The sequence below is a fragment of the Musa acuminata genome, chromosome BXJ3-6 (assembly GCF_036884655.1).
Source record: "Musa acuminata AAA Group cultivar baxijiao chromosome BXJ3-6, Cavendish_Baxijiao_AAA, whole genome shotgun sequence".
Taxonomy (NCBI): Eukaryota; Viridiplantae; Streptophyta; class Magnoliopsida; order Zingiberales; family Musaceae; genus Musa; species Musa acuminata.
The window spans coordinates 4,444,538-4,467,656 of NC_088354.1; the positions used below are offsets into that span (position 1 = coordinate 4,444,538).

The window sequence follows — 23,119 nt, forward strand, 5'->3', positions numbered from 1 at the left end:
TTAAATCAGATTCGTCACAAAATCGATCATGTTCAATTCACGTAGCTCATCATCAATTCGATCGGATTCAGTTCAAATCAAAATGTATCTCGAATCATATCGATTCCAATACGATCCATTAATGATGAGAAGTCCATGATTGTACTTTGTACTTGACGAGTACTGCTACACCAATGAATCGATACAAGAAGGAACAGTGGAGCACAAGAGGCACATACATATGTCCATTATATGTATATTAGGTTTGACGTGCCTAATAATAGATTCTGGATGTCCTCCCTCTGTCCCACTGCTCATTGATGAGTCGGTGTACATGAGTTCCAACACGCTTGTTTGAATCCATGGGATGACACCCATCCAGAGATAAAGATGGGTTGATGAAGACGGAAGAACACTGATTTGGCTCGACTCGATCTGCAGGCGAGGAAAAAACCAAAGGCTCTTGCAGAACGATGCAGTAGTGTGTGGGCACTGACTCGAATAATGGGGATGATGGAGTGTGTTCAGCACTACTCCTCACGTGGATGTACGAAAGAAAGAATTGGTGCTATGAAAAGAAGGAACAACAAAACCCAGCAATTGAGAAGAGAATACCCAGGGTGGGGTTGCACGTACTCTTCAGCTTCTTCTTCTCCCTAAAACATCCCATGATGCAAAATGGGGAAGAAAGATTAGTGCAGCTTTTCCTTTTGGGTTTTTTCGTCTTCCTCTTTTGCTTTTCTGTGAACAGCTTTTGGAGGATTCAGCGAAGGAGCCGTTGGAGATGATGGTCCACAGGAAGGCTGCGAGTGGCGTTGTTTGGTGAGAGCAGAGACTTCGTACCCGTGAGCTTGTTTGCAGTTTGATTAATGGAGAAGAGACAAACACCTTGTGTGCATGAGCACCGAAGAAGGCGACACGACACTGGCAATGTTCACCGATCGAGTTTGCTTTGCTCCCTCACCGAACGAAGCAGCTAGCTTCTCTTGTAGCACTGAGAAGGTCGTTAAAATGACAGAAATACCATAAAATGTGAGCAAACCATTTATTTTGTATAATATAAATGAAAAGATGAGATTAATAAATAAAAAAAAGAAATTCTTCGTGCAACAATTTTTTCTATAGCCGATTCAAATTCAGTACACAATGCAGTGCAATATTACAGGTGATTTGCATGACAACAAATCAGATGTTCATAACAGCAACCACAAATAAGTACATAGAAATCTTATTGTCAGCAGTTGAGAATTCACAACATCACATTCACACATAATATGAAGCATACAGACATTGATGAAGCTGTCCTCGATGTCACAACAACCAAACCCACTCGAAGCAACCAGAACGGAGGTCTTGCTTCAGGCAGCCTCTTCCTCTTCTTCTTCCTCCACCTCGTACTCCTCAGCTGTCGCATCCTGGTACTGCTGGTACTCGGCGACCAAATCATTCATATTACTCTCTGCCTCGGTGAACTCCATCTCGTCCATCCCCTCACCGGTGTACCAGTGCAAGAAGGCCTTCCTCCTGAACATAAGCGTGAACTGTTCACTGACCCGGCTGAACATTTCCTGAATGGCGGTTGAGTTCCCAACAAAGGTCGATGCCATCTTCAGCCCTTTCGGTGGGATGTCGCACACGCTAGATTTGACATTGTTTGGTATCCACTCCACAAAGTAGGAGGAGTTTTTGTTTTGGACATTGATCATCTGTTCATCCACTTCTTTTGTGCTCATTTTTCCTCGGAACATGGCTGAAGCAGTGAGATAGCGCCCATGGCGTGGATCAGCAGCACACATCATGTTCTTAGCATCCCACATCTGCTGGGTCAGTTCCGGCACGGTGAGGGCATAATACTGCTGTGAGCCTCTTGAAGTCAAGGGTGCAAATCCAACCATGAAGAAATGGAGGCGGGGAAAAGGGATCAAGTTGACTGCCAGTTTCCGGAGGTCAGAGTTAAGCTGACCAGGGAATCTTAAGCAACATGTGACACCACTCATGGTGGCCGAGATAAGGTGATTCAGGTCACCAACTGTGGCAAAGATAAATATTAGAGTGCAAGGAGTAGCAATATGCGATATCTCATCAATGTAGGGCATGTGTTAAAGTAGGGTGGACCAAGTGCGATGATATATAATGAAGAATAGTCAGATAGTCTAGAAAAAAAAAATGAATCTCAAATGGTTGACCATCACATGGAATTTAAATCTTCAGGAGACTAGATGAAAAAAACAATAGAACTCGAGGAAATGTAGCAATGGATTAAACTTCGACTTACAGGTAGGTGTGGTGAGCTTGAGAGTGCGAAAACAGATGTCATAGAGAGCTTCATTGTCAAGGACCATACTTTCATCAGCGTTCTCAACAAGTTGATGAACTGAAAGAGTAGCATTGTATGGCTCTACTACTGTATCCGAGACCTTTGGTGATGGAAAGACGGAAAAGGTGAGCATCATACGATCTGGATATTCCTCTCTGATCTTTGAGATAAGAAGAGTGCCCATGCCAGATCCAGTGCCACCTCCCAATGAATGGCATAGCTGGAATCCTGTGAATTTATGGGAGTAGAAACAGGTGAAATTCTATGGCAAGGAAATCCTGTTAGTCAGCCAAGAGTTAGATCATGCTTGTAAGACAGACATTCAATACAAAAGTGGAAACTGCACAATGAGCTCAAGAGATCTGGCAAGAGAATAATTGTTTGCTCTTACAGATAAATCAATGATATGCATTCAACGACAAAAATAATTGAAGAACAAAAGAACAAACATGAAAATATTTCATTAGGCATTTCCAAGTAATTAAGTGAAAGAAAATGCCTTATGTTTTTCCAAGCAAAGCTTTGATTTCTTTGAAGTACTTTAAGCATTCATTTTCCTTCTAAACAAATTGCAACTTCGTCATAGCCTTGCTACCAATAGTAACAAATCTCAGCCATGATAAGACTAATATGCCACAAATACTAATCTCTGAAGTAAGTAAGTAACCAATGTCTCTTATTATTTTTCAGGAACTTGAGCGAAGACCAAGGGAAACCATGCTACATCAATTGCATTAGAACAAAAGTTTCCCTTTCAATCCCAATGGCCAGATAACTTGATTATTAACAAAATAATTCCAAATAGAAGAAAGGAACAAAGAAACTATCGATAAAGCAAAATTTCATCATTTCGAGCTAGATTCATTTCAATACTTGATAGTAGCTGCAACAAAGAGAGTCTTGAACATTCAAATGATTGACCTTGATAATTGTTAATTCTCTTCTGTTGGATTTTTCTAGTAATCCCAACATGCAAAACCACTACCAGAACACCATCAACACTTAGGAAGAAAAACAAACCATTACAAGCCCATAGATCGCTGAGTCTATAAATACAAAAAGCCATTGAATTCAAGTCTTTAACAACTCAAGGATGACAAATTGCAATCATATACTGGTTTCCGCCACAGCGCCCACAGCTAAAACTTGCAGCTGCAATTGCAATAGACACACCCCCAAGCCCATGTAAAGATATTTCGTTTATCTTTCAGCAATTTCTCAACGAGTAAACAAGAAACAGGTGACATCTAGAAACGGAGTTGCACAATTTGTCCAAGACAGAAGCACATAGAAACTTACCAAATATCAAACAAGAGAAGTTTAAGATAGGAGACACCTGAATCCTAAAATTTGATTTAGTGAGCATAAATTGCTTAGTACAATTTAGATAATTGTGAGAGTAACACGATCGATACCACCACTGCAGAACAAAACATCTTCTTAAGGCCTTAAAATAGACCATTAATACTCAAAAACGCATCAGAGTACCTTTATGGTCTCAGATACTTCATTGTTCCTTATGATTATATGAACAATAAATTAAAAGGAATCTGTTAAAAAAAAAAATGCAGCGAAGAAAATAGATGATCAGCAATGAAAATAATTATATATCACCAATTACTGAATTGATATGTCATAAAGAAAAGCATAATTTTTGTCTAATTGCGACAAAGTAAAAAAAAATGTTACTCGAAAATTTGAAGATAATTTTTTTTAGATAGCTAATTTCTCTCTACAAAATTCACTATTTACTCTTTCGTTCTCTTGAAAGATAATTCAACAATCAGGAGATGTAGAATTGAAGGAAAGAAACGAAGGACCTTGCAAGCAATCGCACTTCTCGACCTCGGAGCGGACGACGTCGAGCACAGCGTCGACGAGTTCGGCACCCTCGGTATAGTGGCCCTTTGCCCAGTTGTTTCCGGCGCCGGACTGGCCGTAGATGAAGTTGTCGGGGCGGAAGATGCGACCGAAGGGCCCGGAGCGGACGGCGTCCATGGTGCCGGGCTCGAGGTCAACCAGGACGGCCCGCGGCACGTACCGAGCACCGACGGCCTCGTTGAAGTAGACGCTGATGCGCTCGAGCTGGAGGTCGGAGTCACCGGCGTACGCCCCGGTGGCGTCGATCGCGTGTTCATCACAGATCACCTCCCAGAACTTGGCGCCGATCTGGTTTCCGCACTGCCCCGCCTGGATGTGGAGGATCTCCCTCATCTTCACGAGGTCGAGGCGACGGCAGCGGCGGTGGCGTGGACGAGGAAGAAGAGGAGAAGCGGAGGAGGTCGGAGGCAGGTGGAATCGTGGACTGGTGGCTTTTCTTGCAATCCAAATGGCACGCCTTGTACTGTACGAATCCCATATTGCAATTTAGACCCTGAAACATTCGTATTTCGTCCACTGCCCGAAAGCAATTGTGAATGCTTGGTTGATATTTTTTTCAAAAAGCCCCCTTAATTTTAGTTAATTCTTCGGAACGCATACTAAAATGTCATTTGACCAATTACAATATTGGATTTTAGGCCAAGAAAATTTATGTGTATTGATTGTCTCTGTTGGACCACAAACAATAGAACATCACGTGGGTTGTTATCTGAAATGTCAACACTACATTAACGAATCTTGATGTATGTGTTACTACGCAACAAAGAATTTGGACTTCGCGAAGGGCGGAAATGTAAAAGGCACGGGTTGTAGGTACGCGGACTCGGCTTCCAGATTCGTGCGAGCTGATGAGACGTTCTAGACCGTTGATCAAGCGAGCTCGTGGGTGGGGGGACCGTGATGGGGCTACGACCGGTGGAGCTCCGACAAAGATCACCGCCAAGATGAGGTGGGCAAGCCATTTGGGTTTTGGATCATGCAGCCACCCGCCTCGGCAGACAGCGGAATATTTCCAGCCATCTTATCGGATAGGTATGGAACAGCTACAGTGAGAAGGACGGCTATTGATTGGGTGACGGACGACAATTTCTTGACCCAACTCAACAACTTGGTTGGGACGGTATTCCTTCTACAATGGATTTTGTGGCCTGAAAGGATTGGCATGATTGATCATTTGGTTGGATGATCAATGCTTTTTGGGTCGGATTACAGAATGGTTCAGCTAAATTCGTTCGATCAAATTGGGAATCGGGTTTAGCGTTTCTCTCTCTTGGATTATATTTTATTCGATTGGATCCAAATTTTTGTACATGATTAGATCGTCTTAGGATATAGATCCATTTATATAAAATTAAGTGAAGAAGAATTTTAAGAATAAGATCGAAATATGTGGAAGTTGTTGTTGTCTTGATGCCATCAATCAGGGATCAACATGGCTCGGTCTTATCCCGAAGATGCAAAGTCATTCCCATGTCCCTCATGGCAGATGGGTGAGGAGGTCGAAATGGGGAATAAGTTAGTCGAGGTGGATCCGAGATGATCGTTGTGCATCCAATGTATCCAATGTGAGCTCTAATCTCCTCGAAACCCTATACAAAGGTCAATATTCAAGAAATTTTCTGATCTGACTCCTCCGACAATCAAATTAGCCTTTTTTGTAGGGTAATGAAAATAGGAGGGCTTAGAGTGTGAGGAATCCAACCCTTGTTCAAGTATCAGGGATTGGTTCTTATACCTGGGAAGCTAGGGGGCCATGGTTAACAGACGATTGATTCGTATGTCCTTCCTTTACAACCATCTACGTGGACAACTAGTCTATATTGTTGGAAAATCATGGGTCGGTATCTCATGCGTAGTGAAAAATAAAAACAAAATCAGATTTCCCAACATTAAGTACTTGGTCGTTGTGCGATGATTGGTGCGCGAGAAAATCGTAAAATCAAAAACTGCATGTATCATGTTAGAAGTGTTACTTAGGGAGATCGTATATCCCTAAAATTTTTAGATTCGATGGAGTGGATGAAGGAGAACTTGCATACTCCTCTCTAGCAGTGATCCACATAGTAGACGTAGCGATGACACTCTTCATATCACTATGGGATCTCACTCTCCTCGTGCACCACAAGGCTACTAAAGCCAAGGAGGAAGAGAGAAGGCTGAGGAGAATAGGAGGGATGACAACCAGAAGTTAATAGTCTATGAGCCATGAGGTATCTCCTATTTATATAGGTGCAAGCAGCTTAACCCTTAATGAATCCTATCCTTGTTGGGTATCTATCCAATTATCCAATTAGATTTTTATTCAATTATTCAATTGGATTTTATCTATAGGATCCAAAGTAAGGGTTTTACGGATATCTCATATCTGCACCTCTACTTGTCATAACATCCATCATGACAAGTGTTCTAGCATAGGTCAATCTTCCCAACTCACATGTCTCGAGCACCTTGGCCCGATACTTTTGTCGTGATAGGTGTTCTAGCATAGGTCAATCTTCTCGACTCTCACGCCATGGATACATTGGCTCGATGCTTTCACTGTGGTGGGTGTTCTAGTGTGGGTTGATCTTCCCAACTCACATGCCTGGAGCACATTGGTTCGATGCTTCTGTCGTGGTGGGTGTTCTGGCATGGATCGATCTTCCCAGTTCACACGTCTCGGGCATATTGACCCGATACTTCTGTCGATGTTTTGGCATGAGTCGATCTCCCGACCCTACACCTCGATCATATTGGCCCAATAATTCCATCGTAGTATATCTCAGGCTTCCGTTGTAATAGGCCTTTGTCCCTTCACCGTGGTGGATTTCGAGTCCCTACCGTAGCATGTCTTCATCTCTTTTTCCACCTTGGTGGATCCCGGGCTTCCATCGTAGTGGACATTTATCTTTCTTGTACCATGGTGGATTTCGGGTTCATGTTGTAGCGGGTCTTTATCCCTTTTCCACTGTGATGGATCTCGTGCTTCCGTCGTAATGGATTTTCATTTCTTTTCCATCATGGTGGATTTTGAGTCCCCGTCGTCATGGCGGGTCATGGTCCCTTTTCCATGGTGGTGGATCTCGAGTTTTTGTGGTGAGCCTTCATCCCTTTTCCACCATGATAGATTTTGAGTCTCCATCGTGGTAAGTCCTCGTCCCTTGTGGATTTTAGATCTCCGTTATGATATGTTTTCATCCTTTTTCTATCGTGGTTGGTCTCGGAACGAGGTTGGTCTCAGGCTTCCGTCATAGTGGATCTTCGTTCCTCTTCCACGCAAATATAAAAATACTATAAACTAAATAAAAATATAACACTTTCAAACAATGAAAAAAAAAAAGGAAGATCGCTTACCTCAACCGCTATCCTAACTAGCTGTTGCATGATTTCATCGAGGGAACACACCATATCACAGCTCCAAACCAGAGAGGGGAGAAGAGAGTAGAGTGAAAACGGGGAAAGTTGATCGTTTTTTAAAGCAAAAGATTGTGAAGAAATGAGCTGAACACTAAATAGTGGTTTTTACGAAACCACTAACATTAGATCAAACCGATCGATCCTTACTCTCTCCCAAAATCGACAAAAAGAACTTGCTACATCTTTTGTAGGACATCTCTGATATTTTTGGAAAGAGGAGTCATCGATTGGAAACAATCAAATGGGTAGTGATAAAAAAATCCAAAAAGCAGATTTTTTTTCGAACAATCACCTCTCTCTCTCTCTCTCTCTCTCCACATATATATATATATATATATATATAGAGGCAAAATGGTCTAAGACCGGACGTCAGTGGCGGTGGCGGTAACTTGGCGCGGTCCAAATCGACGAAGCTGCCAGGGCATCAGCTCAAGTCCACGCCTTATCGTGTTTGCTTCCGGTGTGGCATCAGCTCACGTGGCCTCCCAGTCTGTATGGGTAAGGGAAGTAGCATTCTGCACCCACCGCGGTCGGGGAGGGTAATTCGTGTTTTTCCCCCAACTCGTGGTCTCGGCGTCCATCCTTTTCTACCGCTCACCGTCGTCTTTGCTTTTGTAATCGCGACGGAAAAGGATTAATTCGTCGCCGTGGAAAATGGCTTTCCTCCGATCGTATGTAAGATATTCTGTTCGATTTCCTTTCTTGATCGAGTCTTCGTTTCCTTTTTGTCGTTCTTTCGTCTCTTTGCTTTGTGGTTATTGTTGGTTGATGTGATAGCTTCGTGTATTTTGTTCAGTTTTGTGGTATTTCAGGATATATGGTATTGATCGGATCTGCTTATGAGTCTATGTGATGCCAGTTTGCTTTTGTTGGGAATCAGTCGAGTGACCTCTGTTTGCGTCGTCGATCGTGGGTTGTTGGCGTCGATTGCGTTTACATCTTGTAGGATGTGAATAGAAGAAAGAATTGTCTTGTTGTAGGCCTGCACTGCAGTGGTGATATTGGCTTCTTGATGTCATTTTTCTTTTAGGCAAAATTGCATGTACATACATGTGTATATTAGAATATCCCTGCAAAATTCAAGAACTAGACATTGTGGGAGGGTAGGATGTGGTCTTCATTGTTCAAGTGGTTGCATTATGAACTAGTATTCGTTTGTTCAAATCATACCTAAAGTTTTAGTTCATCAGAATCCATAATTGGGATCAAATTGGAGACAACATTTAACTGGTTCCATCCATTCTGTTTCTCGGTCTCCTGGTTTCTTGTCATCATTAATATTTATCACAGGAGCTCTGCAGCTTCTGTTGGATGGTAGGAAGAAAGGAACGAGGGGGTGTTGGGGTGTGGGTTTTTTTGTTTGTCTATTTGGTGATTCTTGGTTGTTGGAGGGATATACTGGAAGGATTGTCATTGATGTTTAAACTTCATCTCTGCTATTATATCTGCTGCTACCAGGAGAGACGAGGAACAGAGAGATCACTCAACTCTCGAAATTGTCATTGATGTGTTACTGTCAGCGAATACTTTTCCTGCTCTTGTAGCCTTCGTTGGAGAAAGAGAGACTGATTTTTGGTATAGACTTTCTGGTTTTGTCTCAGCTCTCTGAATTTTATCACTGAGATACCTGAATTTTGAATTTCTGATGCATATGGTGTCTGCTGATTCTTAATTTGTCCAATATAAAATGCAAAAGAAAACCTACAGGAAGAATACAAGGCAGTTGATAGTAAAACTTTTGTATCTCATATCGATCCAACATTTTTCTGCAGGCAATGAGGCAGATTAGTGTGCTTGTAAGTTGTATCAACATTCTAAAGTTCTGATTTGAATGCTCCTGCAAGTGAGAACTTCGACAGGCTTTATATGAAAGAGTGTTTGTGATGGTTGGGTTTAAGGATTCATAATGCCATAATAATTAGTTTTTATATGGGTCTTCATAAAGCACATACTCTTGATGCCAGATTGGTAGTCTTCTTGCACTGCATGACTCTGGGCCTTTCAACATTTCTCCAAAAACACATTGACCTCTTATCTCATAGTTGAGCGAATCTATCTTTTGGTGGCTGAGCATGAATTTAATGATTAAATTTCGATTTTTTGTATTTTGGATTCCTGAACGTTATCTCCAATTGTCAGTCAAATGCATCTTCTGGAATGGGTATTGCGGGGGATTGCAAAGATATATTCCTAGAACTTCAGAGAAAGAAGACACATCGATATGTGATATTCAAAATTGATGAGAAGCAAAAGCAGGTTGTTGTGAAGAAGACTGGAGGTGCAACTGAAAGCTATGATGATTTTATGGCATCTCCGCCTGAAAACGATTGCCGATATGCCATCTATGATTTTGACTTTGTTACTGAAGAGAATTGTCAAAAAAGCAAAATTTTCTTCATTGCCTGGTGAGACTCTTCATCCTAGAAATTTTTTTAAAAAATGTCTTTACCGGTGCTATTGTGGTGGATATATCCATACTTGATATGTATACATATTTATAATTTAAACTTTTGAATGAATTAAGGATGAACAAAATAGATGCACACTATTAGATGCTTGTAGCTAGCAGCTGCATAAGGCAAGCTCTCGTAATTCATGTTGTGAAGTTGTTGATGAATAAACAAAATTAAGGTGCGCTAACAACAGCAACAACATTTAGGTAGCCTCCTCTGTGTATGTCCAAAGCTAGCATTTGTTGTATATGGCGAAGGGATGATGTGGGACTACTGACTCCCTTATCTATATCATAAGGGAGTTCCCTAGTTGAGGCAGCTTGTATTAAGCATGGCCAAACGGAGGTACCTTGTGTTTGATGTGGCAAAGGGCCCTATGGTAGGTTCAACTGTTGATAATTGAATTTGGATTGGGAATTCATTGTGTCCTTTATGAGGTATTGTCCTCTTTAGTCCTTGGATCTCATGGTTTGTTCCTGCAAGGAACCTCAGTTAATGGCCCCTGCCTTGTTTATACTGCAAATCTATGAAAGTCTTTTACCATCTTAATTATAAAATATTGTTTTAGTCCATTTTGCTTTAAGCATTTATGTATTATTTTGAGGGCAGCAGCATATTTATGAAGCATTGTTGTTAGTGCTCGGGAAACAGCACTAAAATGTCATCATTCCTTTATGTCTATGGTGATTAGTTAACGTATTTTTTTCTCATCTCCAGTATAAGCTGAAAATTGTGTACTATTTTAAGTTATGTTACATTCTTTCAGTGGGACTTCTTCTCGTGTAACATCTTATGCTTCGGTGTCATATTTTCCTTGTTCCTTCTTCCATCAGGTCCCCTTATACATCGTGAATCCGTGTGAAGATGCTGTTCACTATGAGATTCAGGCTACTGATCCCTCGGAGCTGGACCTTGAGATTCTCAGAGATCGAGCACATTAATTCCAGAGATCTTTGAGATTCATGGAACTCCCATCAAACATTGTTTCAACTACTCATTCCCCATGGAGAAGTGTTTGAGGTTTTCAGATTCTAGTCCCCGATGCAATTGGGTTATACTAGTTGAATATTTTGATCATCATCAGAATCTTGTATTAGTAAATGGTTGAAACAAGCTACTCTGCTTGTGCATCCTCTAAGACAGTATATGGCCATTAAATTGTTGATTGGTGTTGCTGTTCATATTATTGATTTCGTGCATGAACTTCTGAAATTATAAATTGGCTTCATTAATTTTTGTACTTTGGAGTTTGGAGTTCCCTCCGGAACAATGTAGGTTGAGTTAAAAGTGTATGTATGGGATTTTGTTGCATTCTTCCTATTGTTATATTGTTTACCTTCCTATCTTGAAAGCTACATTCACAATCATCTTAAAAATGATTTCATCTATGTTGATTGTACATCTGATTAGTAAATGATGTTATCATACCAACATTCAACTATATCTATCCATGTAATGTTCTAGATTAGTCTTAAACATCATGCAGTGTTTTAACAAAGTCGACCGTTGGACAACGGTCATGTGAATTATTGCCCTAAAGCCAAGAGCTGTTGTGAACTATCTATTAAACCATACTCGAATCTATCATCTTTGGAAAGATAGATAGATCAACTCCACCAGCTTCTTTTCTGCCTGCAAGCGAACGCTTTCAACACGAAACGTCCTCGGACTCACCAGCGCAGGCTTTGGCATCAGGTCGGAGATGGGCTTCGTTATGGTCATCTCCCTTCCCCTCATTCTCTTCACCGTCTTGCTCGGTTTCGGGTGCTTCTTGCTGGGAAGAGCGAAGGGGAGGGAGGAAGCGCGTGCCGGCGTCGGCTCGCGGGTCTGCGTCGCTCCGCTTGCCCCTCCTGATGCAGTGGCTTCATCCCCACCAAATCTTGCGAAGAAGGGCGGGCCTGACGATGTTTGAGAGCTCGAGAACAAAAAGAGACTGCATGTCCTGCTTTCTTCTTCTTCTTCTTCTGTTCTACAATCTGCATATTCTTGGTTTCTGTTCCCCTTCTCTGTTACGCATGTGAAATTGTTCTCCTTGCACTGTTATCATTAACCACGACGTGAAAAATAGTGATTCAGTAACACTGTAGTCCTCGTTTGCTTGCGTCTATGTATTATAAACATCAGTTTCCTTCGTTCCTACATTGCTCCTCTATCTTAAATTAAATGTCAAAGCAAAGCAGTTGTCATCATTTAAAAATAGCATTTAAAAGAAATACGATGATGAGAAATTAGGGAATATATATATATATATATATATATATATATATATATATGTTTTTTAAACTCAAACTAGCTATTGGTAGAGACAATCAGTAGTGGGATTATAACATCAAAACCTAATTATATAGCAGTCTTGCACTAAATTAGGGATTATAACATATATTAACTGAGTTTAATGAAGCTTACAGGCGGCTCAATGAATACATCCCATTAAGATCCCATTAGCTACCCAATAAGCATGAGGTTTAATTGGTAATCGAAACGTTGTTGGATTAGGTGGGATCCCTGTTTCCTGGCCCGGTGGAAACAGGGGAACCTCGCGTCCGATATAGAAAAAGGATGGGGCTGAAGAGCCTTTTCCATCATCACTCGCTCGGGGCCGCGTTAGGCACTGCCGCACCGCTGCTGGCGGCCGCATCGCATCCCATTGGTGGCGGTGGCCTCATCCTCCTCCCTCCTCCTCTTTTCTCGCTCCCACCTGCTTGTTCTTCTCACTTTCGTCATCGCCTTCCTCCTCTGCTACCGTCTCCGCCCTTCTTGAGAATCTGCTGGGACCAAAGAAGGAAACGAGGGCAAATGGCCGGGGGGCTCGTCGGTGGCAGCGGAGGAGGAGGAGGAGGATTGAACCCGACCGTGGTGAGGTTCGTCCTGGTGGTGATGGCGCTCGGCCTCGCCGGCTACATCGTGGGGCCGCCGCTCTACTGGCACCTCGCCGAAGCCCTCGGCCGCTCCTCCGCCTGCCCCCTTTGCGCCCCCTGCGATTGCTCCGCTCAGCCCCTTCTCTCCCTCCCCCAAGGTGCTCCCCCATCACCTTCCCTCCCGCTTTGGCTTCCGTGCTCAGATCTGATGATGATCTGATGCCTCTTCCCATGTGGATCTTGAATCGCGCTGTTGTTCGTTTCAAGATCTGATCATCACGGGATCATAAGTTATAGTAAATGTAGATTCACTGCATCTGTAGAGTGATTGTCGAATTATCACATGTGTAGCGCCTGCTTTGCTTCTTTCCTTATCAATTTCCTCTAATTGTAACTATGAATCTTTTGTGTTTCTGTTTACAGAGCTGATCAATGTGTCTTCCACGGGTTAGTGCCTTCTTCCCCCTTGTCTTTATTTGTGCATTTAGGATTTCATTTTGTAAAGGAAACATGGTAATTTGCAGTCTGACATTAGTTGATTTAGTTTATTAGTGTGTTTGCCTCCTAGTAATAACTTCTCGGATGGTTTGCAATGATGTTGATGATTATTTTGAAATGGTGCTATGATGTTTGCAATACTAATTTGCTTGAGATGGATCTGTGCTTAAAGCTTTGAAAAATGTGGCATGACTTCTTTTCATTATTCCATATTGTGATTGCAACTATTCTACGATCCATTTCTTGATATGTTCAGCATTTTGTATTGGATAGATTGAGATGAGTTAAATGTGTGGTTAAGCTTGATTATATTATTGTTTTTGCTGCAGTTGGTTGGTTTAGTGGGCCTCTATTGATGCAACTATTATTTTCCTGTGGTAATAATAACGGGTGAAAGAATTAGGTTGGAGTTATCGAAACCAGTTTGAACCTTTCTTGTTATATGTAAATGCTCAATTTTTATGGTTCTCTTTGTTCCTTTCTTCTCTTGTACCTTTTAAAGCTACATCTATCTCCCAATTTAGAATTCTATTTTATAGTGTTGCCTCAGACATGCCTTCTGATGCAAACTAAGCGGTATATGACTGTACATTGTTAGTGTTTTATTGTATTATATGTTATCTGTTTTATGTTCTTTTTTCTCTCTGGTAGGAATGGATTAGTAAGGTAATGTCTCTGTTCCATTATTATGTTGGCTGAATAAAACTAATATATGTTTCTTCAGTTTTTCATTCTTCCTCGTCTTTAATTGTAATGTGGAAGACAACTTAGTAATAAAATGAAGTAGCAGTAGTGTTGTGATGTCATCATATTCATATCCTTAAAGTTCACCAATATATTGTTCTTTTCTTTTTGGAATGCAGGTTTCATCTCTCCTATGGCCCTCAAAACAATATAGATTATCACTTTCATCGGCTTATGATACCCCATAAGAAGAATAAATGATAACTTAAAACTTTCTTTTCTTTTCCAAATTATTGATGTTCATTTTCTTAATCTCCAGCTTGAAACTCGCAAACCACCTCCAAGAAATGGCTACTTGTTTGATATGTTTTCCTGCAGGCATCAAATGCAGGACAACATGACCCAATAACACCATTATCCCTTTCTTCTCCTTTGCTTCTTTTCTCTTTTCCCTTTAAATTTGGGTTGGATCGCGATATGTTTGGTTAGCTTTAAACAAATTGAAAACAACGTATGTTCATTGTGAAAATCATAGCTGAGTTGATAAGGTAAACCACACAAAGCGCTCCTTTTTAATGGAAAGAGTTTGGCATCTCCAAGCAAAGTATGGTTTCTCCATCAGAACGTTGCTGCATGTGCAGATCTGGTAACATTAACTCATATAAGTCTAAGCAACCTCAATATATAATTCTATACATGTGAAACACATGGGCTATTGTCCATGTAAACATATGAACATAGAGAAATCTGGCTTATTGTCCCTCTTTATTGCTATTCTTTTTCCTATCATTATTTTTGTATATAATAGATTGTAGTGCTTGAAAAGATTGAGGAAAGTTGCTATTTATTTTGGTATATAATAGATTATTTTGCTATTATTTTAGTATCATTACATCTGGTTTATGATCCTTGACTTCTAATGTTGTACAAATTTATGGACTAGATGTGTTCGAATATTGAAAGTTAGAGAAGGTATCTTGAATATCGTTTAAAAAAAGATATTAGATATGACTCTTTATACTGCACTAGATGATGCTGAAGGTAATTGAATTTGGCAATTTTGCCCAGCCCAAAGTTGCAGGTTTGGTTTGGGACATTCCTTGTCACTTGATACTTATTACATTGGGTGCACCAGGCAGTCTTTTAAAGGTACCAAGCTATAATGGGTGATAAACATACTGACTGGTACTGGTACTGGTACCTGAATATTGTAAACCATAAATCCCTCTCCAGATTTCCTCTTCCTCACTGCTGCCCCCATCCACTCTGCTAACACCATCATGCCGCCTGCCATCCATTGTATTTCGCAATCCGCTGTGGACTCCCATGCCAAGCTCCTTCCTATCCTTCACCTTCCTTCTTGTCGTTTGCCACCGCCTGTCATGACACTTTGTCAAATGCTCCTACACCACCATCTCCAACCCCTACCTCATTGCTACCCTCCCTCCTTCCTGCATGTTGTCATCTGTCATCGACTACCATCATACTGGCACCGCCTTCTTCCCCCCTACGTCACTGCCGCCCTCAGCCGCTCCACCAGCGCCATCTGTTGCAGCATGTTACCTATCTTCCCTCCCCTCATGTATCGAGTATCAAATAGTATTGACCCATACACGATATGGTTGGGTGTACTGATACTGTATTTGATGTGTCATCATAAACAAAAGTCCAAAATAGCTCTTTTTTTTCAACTTCACTGAAGGACATTTGGGTGCATGTGCTATATTAGTTGTGAAAACACCATGTGAATCGCCTCTGGCTAGAGATCATTCCGTATTTCTTTTCATGACATGTTCATGTGGCTAAAGATTATTCCGTACACCATGATATCTGTATATATTTATGTGGTTATAATATTTCTTTGTTTTTTCAATGCCATCACTCATCTGAGTGTCTTTGAGCCCATTTCTTTGTTGCAGATTGTGCAAAACATGACCCAGAGGTCAGTGAAGAAATGGACAAGAATTTCACTGACCTTCTTGCAGAAGAATTGAAGTTGAGAGAGGAAGAGGCAACTGAAGCTCAGCATCGTGCTGATGTGAAACTGCTTGAGGCCAAGAAGTTGGCATCACAATATCAAAAGGAAGCTGACAAGTGCAACTCAGGGATGGATACCTGTGAGGAAGCTCGGGAGAAAGCTGAGGCTGCACTATTAGAACAAAAGAAACTAACTTCCATGTGGGAACTAAGAGCTCGGCAGCGAGGATGGAAGAATACTCATGCTTATTGAAGGTTGTTGTGTTCTATATTCTGGCGCACGATATTGACTTTTACAATCGAATGCTATACTTGCTGTAGCCAAAGGAATCTGCACCTGTCCATACAAAGTTGTTCCACCACGAATGAACCAGTAAAAATGTGGTTGCATCTTGTTAGATGGAACAATATCTCGAGCTGGAACAAGCCCAATTACACTGCTGATATATAGATACTTCTCTCTCTATATATGCTGAATAACATCCTAGTACAAAAAACATTGTTGATTCTTGTAATAGGTCTCTTTATAATTACTGCTTTTGTTGTGTTAAGATCAATAGCCTTACAATTTAGAGGCATAGAAGTTTTTAATTTGTGGAGTATGCAGATTGCAACATGTATTAACAGTAGCCTTCTACTTGTTATTTAACTTCAGTGAAACTGTTAAAACTTTTTTGAGGCTACCATATTATCTTAGTTCTAATCCACTTATCCTGCTAATCAAGATATTTGCTTCTCTTCATAAAAATTTAATATACATTTAATATATTTTTGTTATAATTAATTCAAATTGATTTAATAAAAATATTATATATTACGGCTAAAAAATTTATCTTCCATGTCCACTTATCAGGTTGTTTAAAATTTCATTTTTTTAAGAAAAAAATTTATCTTTTCTAATAATCTATTAACAATGCAACTTTACATCCTCATCCAAATTATTCTATCTTATCATCTGGCTTTAACCTTATCCACCACAGCAATGGATATAGTCAGTCTCATTGACGGCCGGTCATCTTCTACCCCGCTTTTATCCCTTCTCATACAAAACTCTTACTGCCTACCTCCTTTCCTGCTAGCATCACTGCAACTCTTTAATCCTCAAACCCACAAGACAGTACAGGTGATGTTTAATTAAGAAAGTTGTAGGATCCCATTTGTGTCCTGTGCTGCAGACTTCCACTGGCAGCAACACTCTCAGCAGCTGCTGTCTGATGCTCCAGCCTCAACTCCTCAATGCGAGGGAAGCCCAGCTTGAGCTACATTGAAGGCCTCAACTCCTCTGGGGAACTCAAAGCCAACAATAAGGTGTCGTCTCTCGGCGTTCCGGCATGCACCGCCCGGTCCTGAGCTCTCTCTGACCTCCATCGACTGGCAAGCAGAGCAGGGTCGGAGCGGTCTCTTCCACCCGCAACGATCATGAACGGCCTGGTGCTGGTCGGCGTCGCCGTCGGGTTCTAAGAGTGGAGGAAGCATTTCCATGTTTCTTCTTGCATTCTGATCGTGGTGGAACTGCACGAGACGTCTCTTGTCAGCTCGAATCCCGTCTTCGTCAATTCTCCCAAACGAGAAGGGTTACCTCTACCACGACGTAATGGTTCACGCAAGGAGTGCGTTCTATGACAATCCACCATTTGCCGAACTACATAGCAATAGAGTGGAAGTAAACAACTGTAAAACCATGAGTTTGCCAATAAAACAAAATAGAGTCTAAATTTCACAAAAAAAAATATGATAAATACATACAGTATATATATATATATATACCATTTTTTTAATCATTAATTTCGGTCACTTACACGTCCCAAAATCACAGCAATGGAAATGGAGGAACAGAAAAGAGCAAGGAAGGTGGAAGGAGATACCAACCGAACGGTGGAAACGCCATGCGAAGGATAAGGATGATAAGGTAGGCACCAGCACCAGAAAGCGAGAACGGGACGTGGGACCTTTGCCACTGTAGAGCGTATGACCTTTATAATTACTTTGCCTTTTTCTTGCAGTGCTGCTGCTGTCTTGTATGTTGGTGATGGCGACGTCCGGCGGAGCAGCGTCGAGTGTCGTCCGAATCGTATCCTTTCTCAGCCACAGATCGTTCTTGGGAGCTCTCGTCGGTGCATGCATGACGTACCACTGAAAGGAGGGCGACAGACCACGCGAGAATCGCGCGGCGATTCTTGTCATGCGTTCATCACGGAGACCACCCACCACCATATCTTCTTCCATCTATCGCGGATGAAAACAACGAAAGAGAGAGAGCGAGCGAAATATATATAAATATATAGATTGGCCCTATCATTATTGTGTTCCTTAAAGGAGCATTTGGCTTGAAAGTAATCATCTGTATCTTTATGATCGAATATTTGACTTCCTCCCAACTGCCAAGTGTCTCAGGTCGAAGAACTATTATTTTCATTCTACCTTGTAACAAAAGTATGTGTTTATACATCATTATATTATAATTGTTTTGTAGGCTATTATCTCTAAGATCAATAGCTAATGAATTAAGAAGGATCCAAGTGGAAGCAAGTCAACCTTTGTCCGACATGTCGAGCTGTTGAACTAAGGACATTCGATCTGCCAAGCTACCAAAGTTGTATAGAAGAAGATGGTGTTGGGGTCGAGAGGAGATGGTTCAAAAGAAAAAAAGATGTTGTTTATGTTCAAGACTTTCCGATCTATCGCAGTCAAAAACAATATTCATTTTTTGATATATTACAGATTTTATTGGAATTCATTGGGTTCTTTCCTCTGTTTATGACCCAAACTCCCTTAAGGCCAACTATGGGAATGAGCTCATTGGCTTCGAATCTTAATGGTACGAGCTCGGTTACTTGATGGTCGCCTGAGCACTGTGTTGTCGTCTTGGCTTCGTGAACTGCACCTTGCTTTTTGACCTTAAGCTCATCGAGACATGGCGGCCCACTGAGCAGTGAGATGATATCAGGTAGAATCCAACCAACATTTAGGTAACGTGGAGATTAGTTCGAAATATCAGCTTTGAGAAATATTCCGAGAATGACAAAATAAGAAATACTATGAAATATTTCTCTCGATTAACTCATTATAAAAGATTATTTTATGTATATTTTACCTTTTATCGATTACTAACTTAGAACGTTAAAGAGATCGTGTCGAGAAATCAACTCGAAGCAGGTACTTAAATCCATTTGAGTCATTCCACTAATCACATTAAATTTCTTGTATACGGAAGCTCGAATCGACTTGAGCTAATCCGATCATTATCGACATCCACATTATCATATGATAAACATATTTATATTATATTATGAGTCTTTATTCCTCAGTTATAATATTTACTAAGTAGCATAGATACTATAATCCTATTCAAAACTATTATAATTGGTATAGAAAATAATATTTTATGTTCTTATTTCAAAACTAATAATTTTTTTAAAACTTCACCAAGAATGATCAATTAATTTATATTAATATTTTTTAATCTTTGTGCCTCGACTATAGTATATTCAACAGATATATATAATACATTTTATGGTATACAACGTAATGACAATAATATTTTTACGATCCTATCATGAACGTTTTGAGAATGAGAAGAAATCGAAGATTCCTATGGAAAAAAAATAAAAAGGTTTATAAAAACTCAAACGAGAGGTTTTTCCGAAAAAAATTCATCCTAATCAAAATCATATTAGTAATGCATTAAACTAATCGGAAAAATATTTTTTAAATGATACATAAGCACATCCAAGACAATGATCTTTTGACCGATGGACACCGCGGAGTATCTTCCAATGAGTGGCTGGCCGATGTGACTCTTGAGTGAGGGCCCACTGGAGCAAGCGAAGAGTGCAAAACGAGTGAAGCGAGAAACTCGCCCAACTCGACTCATTCTTTAGAGAGAGAGAGAGAGAGAGAGAGAGAGAGAGATAGGTTTCTTAGTCGACCTTCCCTTCTACTACTACCAGAAAGGCAAAGCCTAGCTCGCTAGATGCTACCAACGCTAATAAGAACTTGCTCGTTTAGCGTCTTCTCTTTACGCATTGCGTGTCCTTTGCAAATTTGCATGATTGGAAGACGAATACCAACAAAATAAATAAATAAAAATGCTATGATTGATAGTTGTGATCGTAGCTTAATTATTTTTATATTATCTATGTGTCCATGATTCGTTAATCCACGTTATGATATGATTCTTTTAATGCCTAAGACTTTGCTTCTTGTGTAGGCTCTAATGACAAGTCACTTACGAGGAAAGACAAAATCTACGTGGGAGGTTGAGGTCTTTTATACCCCATTCAATAAATTTTAGAAATTTTAACTAATTTAATTAATAAAAATTCTAATTATTGATTATATGATGTGATAATAATAACGAGATCGACTGTTATAATCATTGAGATTTATAAAAAATCATATATTTAATTAAGTTTAGAATACTTAAGTCTTTACTTATAGAATCTATAAATCTTTTTACGTCTTTTTCTATCTCTTCTCCTACCGTTAATATTAATTATTTTATCTTTTTCGACTATCATATTCGAATGTTTATTTTTATTCAACATTTGCTCGTATCATCTTAAGTAATTTCTCACCTCTTATATTTCATCGAAGCGATATCTAATTATTCGAATAAAATATTTCATCTTTTCTATTGTTATTGTTGATAGTATGAAATGAGGTGTCTTTTAAGTCTCAATACATCGTTTTAGTTTTATCTTATAAAATTATATATAGCTTACTTTTACTTTAATCTCACTCATATGAAATTCAATTTTTTATGTGTTAAATTAGTAGAATGGATTGAGAAAATTGAAAATGTTCATAATATTCTCTCAACTTAATCACAACTCGCACAATATTAATTAAGAAAGAAGAAAATATATGCAATGTGGAAAACTAAATCTAAAACTTCATATGGCTAAGAAATATCATAATTTATGTCTGAATGATCAAACTAACTGCTTAACTTCATGTGGCGAATTGAATTTTAAGTGTGATTTCATTCAACTTTCGAATTATGTATGAGAATAAAGTTAAAACAAACTTAAATTTCAAATCCAAGTACGACTAATGGCCCACTCAAACAGAAGAACCAATTGCAAGCACCTAACGAGGTCTTATCTCACGTCCCATTGTTGACTATCTTTTGACTTTATTTGATCATCTAAATGTTGTAGGGTCCCGTGAACATAAAAATGTTCCCCTTACATTATTTCTATTTTGAATTTTATAAATTCTAGTAGGTCGATGAGGATTTTTTTTTTCTTTTTAGATTAAAAATAAGTAAAGAAGACTTGAACTCTTGATCATTCTTATCAAGAATTATATCCTTATCGACCAAATCGGATAAGGTTTCTTATAGTAAATAATTCGGGTATAATATTACCATAATAATAACTTGGTGTAAAATCTATATGTATAAAAAGGGTTTCTAATAAAATAAACGAAAGAGATTCTTGAATTACCAAAATTTTGTATCATGATAATGTTGGAGAGGGAGAGAGAAACTCAAAGCCAAAGAACATTAGTTTGATAACTCCTATATATATATATTTATATTTATAGAGAAAATTAAATTTTTTACTATGAAATCAATTACAAGACCTTGATTTATACTCACCTAATCACAATCCTCTTGTATAAATCCTGAAGAATTTATATATTTTCTCTCATCATCTTAAAAATCCTAGAAAACATCATCTTCAAAGAGAAACTCAACGACACCCAAATTATTTCTTGTTTTCCTATGATCAAAACTTATAGATACATAGGATATTTATAGAAAAATCAAATATTAATTTTTAATTCATGAAAAATTCTTTTCATAATAGGATTCTCTATCCTCCCATGACACATACTTTAAAGGTCCTAAATGACAATACTAAATGAGAGTTTCATAACCCCAATAGGTGAACCAATCCAAACTTCTTCTTATACTCTTGAGATAGAAAACCAATTAAACTCAAAGCTGAGATTCTCACGTACAATAGCTTAAGAAATGGAAGCACGACGGCATAAAATTGCATTCAAGCTCTATAGCTTGACGTGTGTTGCTTTCTAAACCCGAATGATTATTATTGGATAGATAGATATATAGATAGCATAGCAAAGGACATGAAAAGAACATGCATTACATGTCCATCGCTCCAAGCTCCTCACTCGTACAAATTGCAAGAATGGCTACACATGGAAGCTACGTTTGTATCCCAAGAATGCATCTTTGGTTTATGGCCATAGAGCATGTCTACATCTCAAATGATTGAACCAGATAAGAGGAGTTAGGTTCCTCTATTTTAATATGTTACCATTTGTCTTTAATATTACATAGATTTTAATCAACAAATCCTAATTCAATACATTCAAACCCAAATATCAAAATATTATATGGAATATAAGCTTATTTAATTTAGTGGTTCCATCATAAATGACTTAAAGGATCTTTCCACTAAATTATGTTGATTTGTACCACTCCCACCCTCTTCAAATCTAGGAGATGATTCATAGCCATGTGCTCGAGTTGTTTACGAGCTATAGCTTCTAGAAACTAAGATTGCTATGACTTAATTAGGACACTACTACAAAATATTACAATATATATAGTACAAAACATACAAGTTTGCTTTGAGCTTAGCTCGGTCCTTTGAGTCTATAAAATGAAATCAAACTTCATATTTAAACACAGAAAAAAAAAAGAATTATATGTACACATTTGATGAGTTAAATCATAGCAATATTATAGTTAAAGGCAAACTACTATAAATATTATATTTCTGAATTTATTGTTAGGATTTTTTGCTATTTAAATTTACTTTATTTTCAGCAAATGCTGAATCGCCATCCTATATATAATATATATAACCAATGAGGAGAGCCCTCTAAGATAAAATAATTATGCACCCATCCATCTTTTGACTCATTGTCTACGATGGTGAAAGCTACAATATCCACATTACATTTTATAGGTCCTTTTGTGTGGCGCCTAACCTAATCTCTTTTATGTTTCTTATGTAGACAAACGATTAACTCTAACAAAGAGCTTAAGAAATCTATGAAATGACTGCCATTTTGTCTCATGAAGCACAGGTTATTAA

General features: G+C 39.2%; 2 protein-coding genes and 1 pseudogene across 2 annotated transcripts; 2 read left to right on the forward strand and 1 right to left on the reverse strand.

The window, feature by feature from the left end:
- Positions 1-1,064: 1,064 nt before the first annotated feature.
- LOC135641510 (tubulin beta-7 chain-like) lies at positions 1,065-4,618 on the reverse strand. The gene is made up of 3 exons (XM_065156888.1): positions 4,117-4,618; positions 2,255-2,524; positions 1,065-2,008 (listed from the first exon to the last, which is right to left on the reverse strand). The coding sequence occupies exons 1-3, from the start codon at positions 4,508-4,510 to the stop codon at positions 1,338-1,340; spliced, it is 1,335 nt and encodes a 444-aa protein (XP_065012960.1). The 5' UTR covers positions 4,511-4,618; the 3' UTR covers positions 1,065-1,337.
- A 3,338-nt stretch (positions 4,619-7,956) lies between these two features.
- Positions 7,957-11,258, forward strand: LOC103986964 (actin-depolymerizing factor 11-like; annotated as a pseudogene).
- A 1,340-nt stretch (positions 11,259-12,598) lies between these two features.
- On the forward strand, positions 12,599-16,594 carry LOC103986966 (uncharacterized). The gene is made up of 3 exons (XM_009405126.3): positions 12,599-13,042; positions 13,308-13,331; positions 15,986-16,594. Exons 1-3 carry the CDS (start codon positions 12,823-12,825, stop codon positions 16,294-16,296), a joined length of 555 nt encoding a protein of 184 aa, XP_009403401.2. The 5' UTR covers positions 12,599-12,822; the 3' UTR covers positions 16,297-16,594.
- The last annotated feature ends 6,525 nt before the right edge of the window (positions 16,595-23,119 follow it).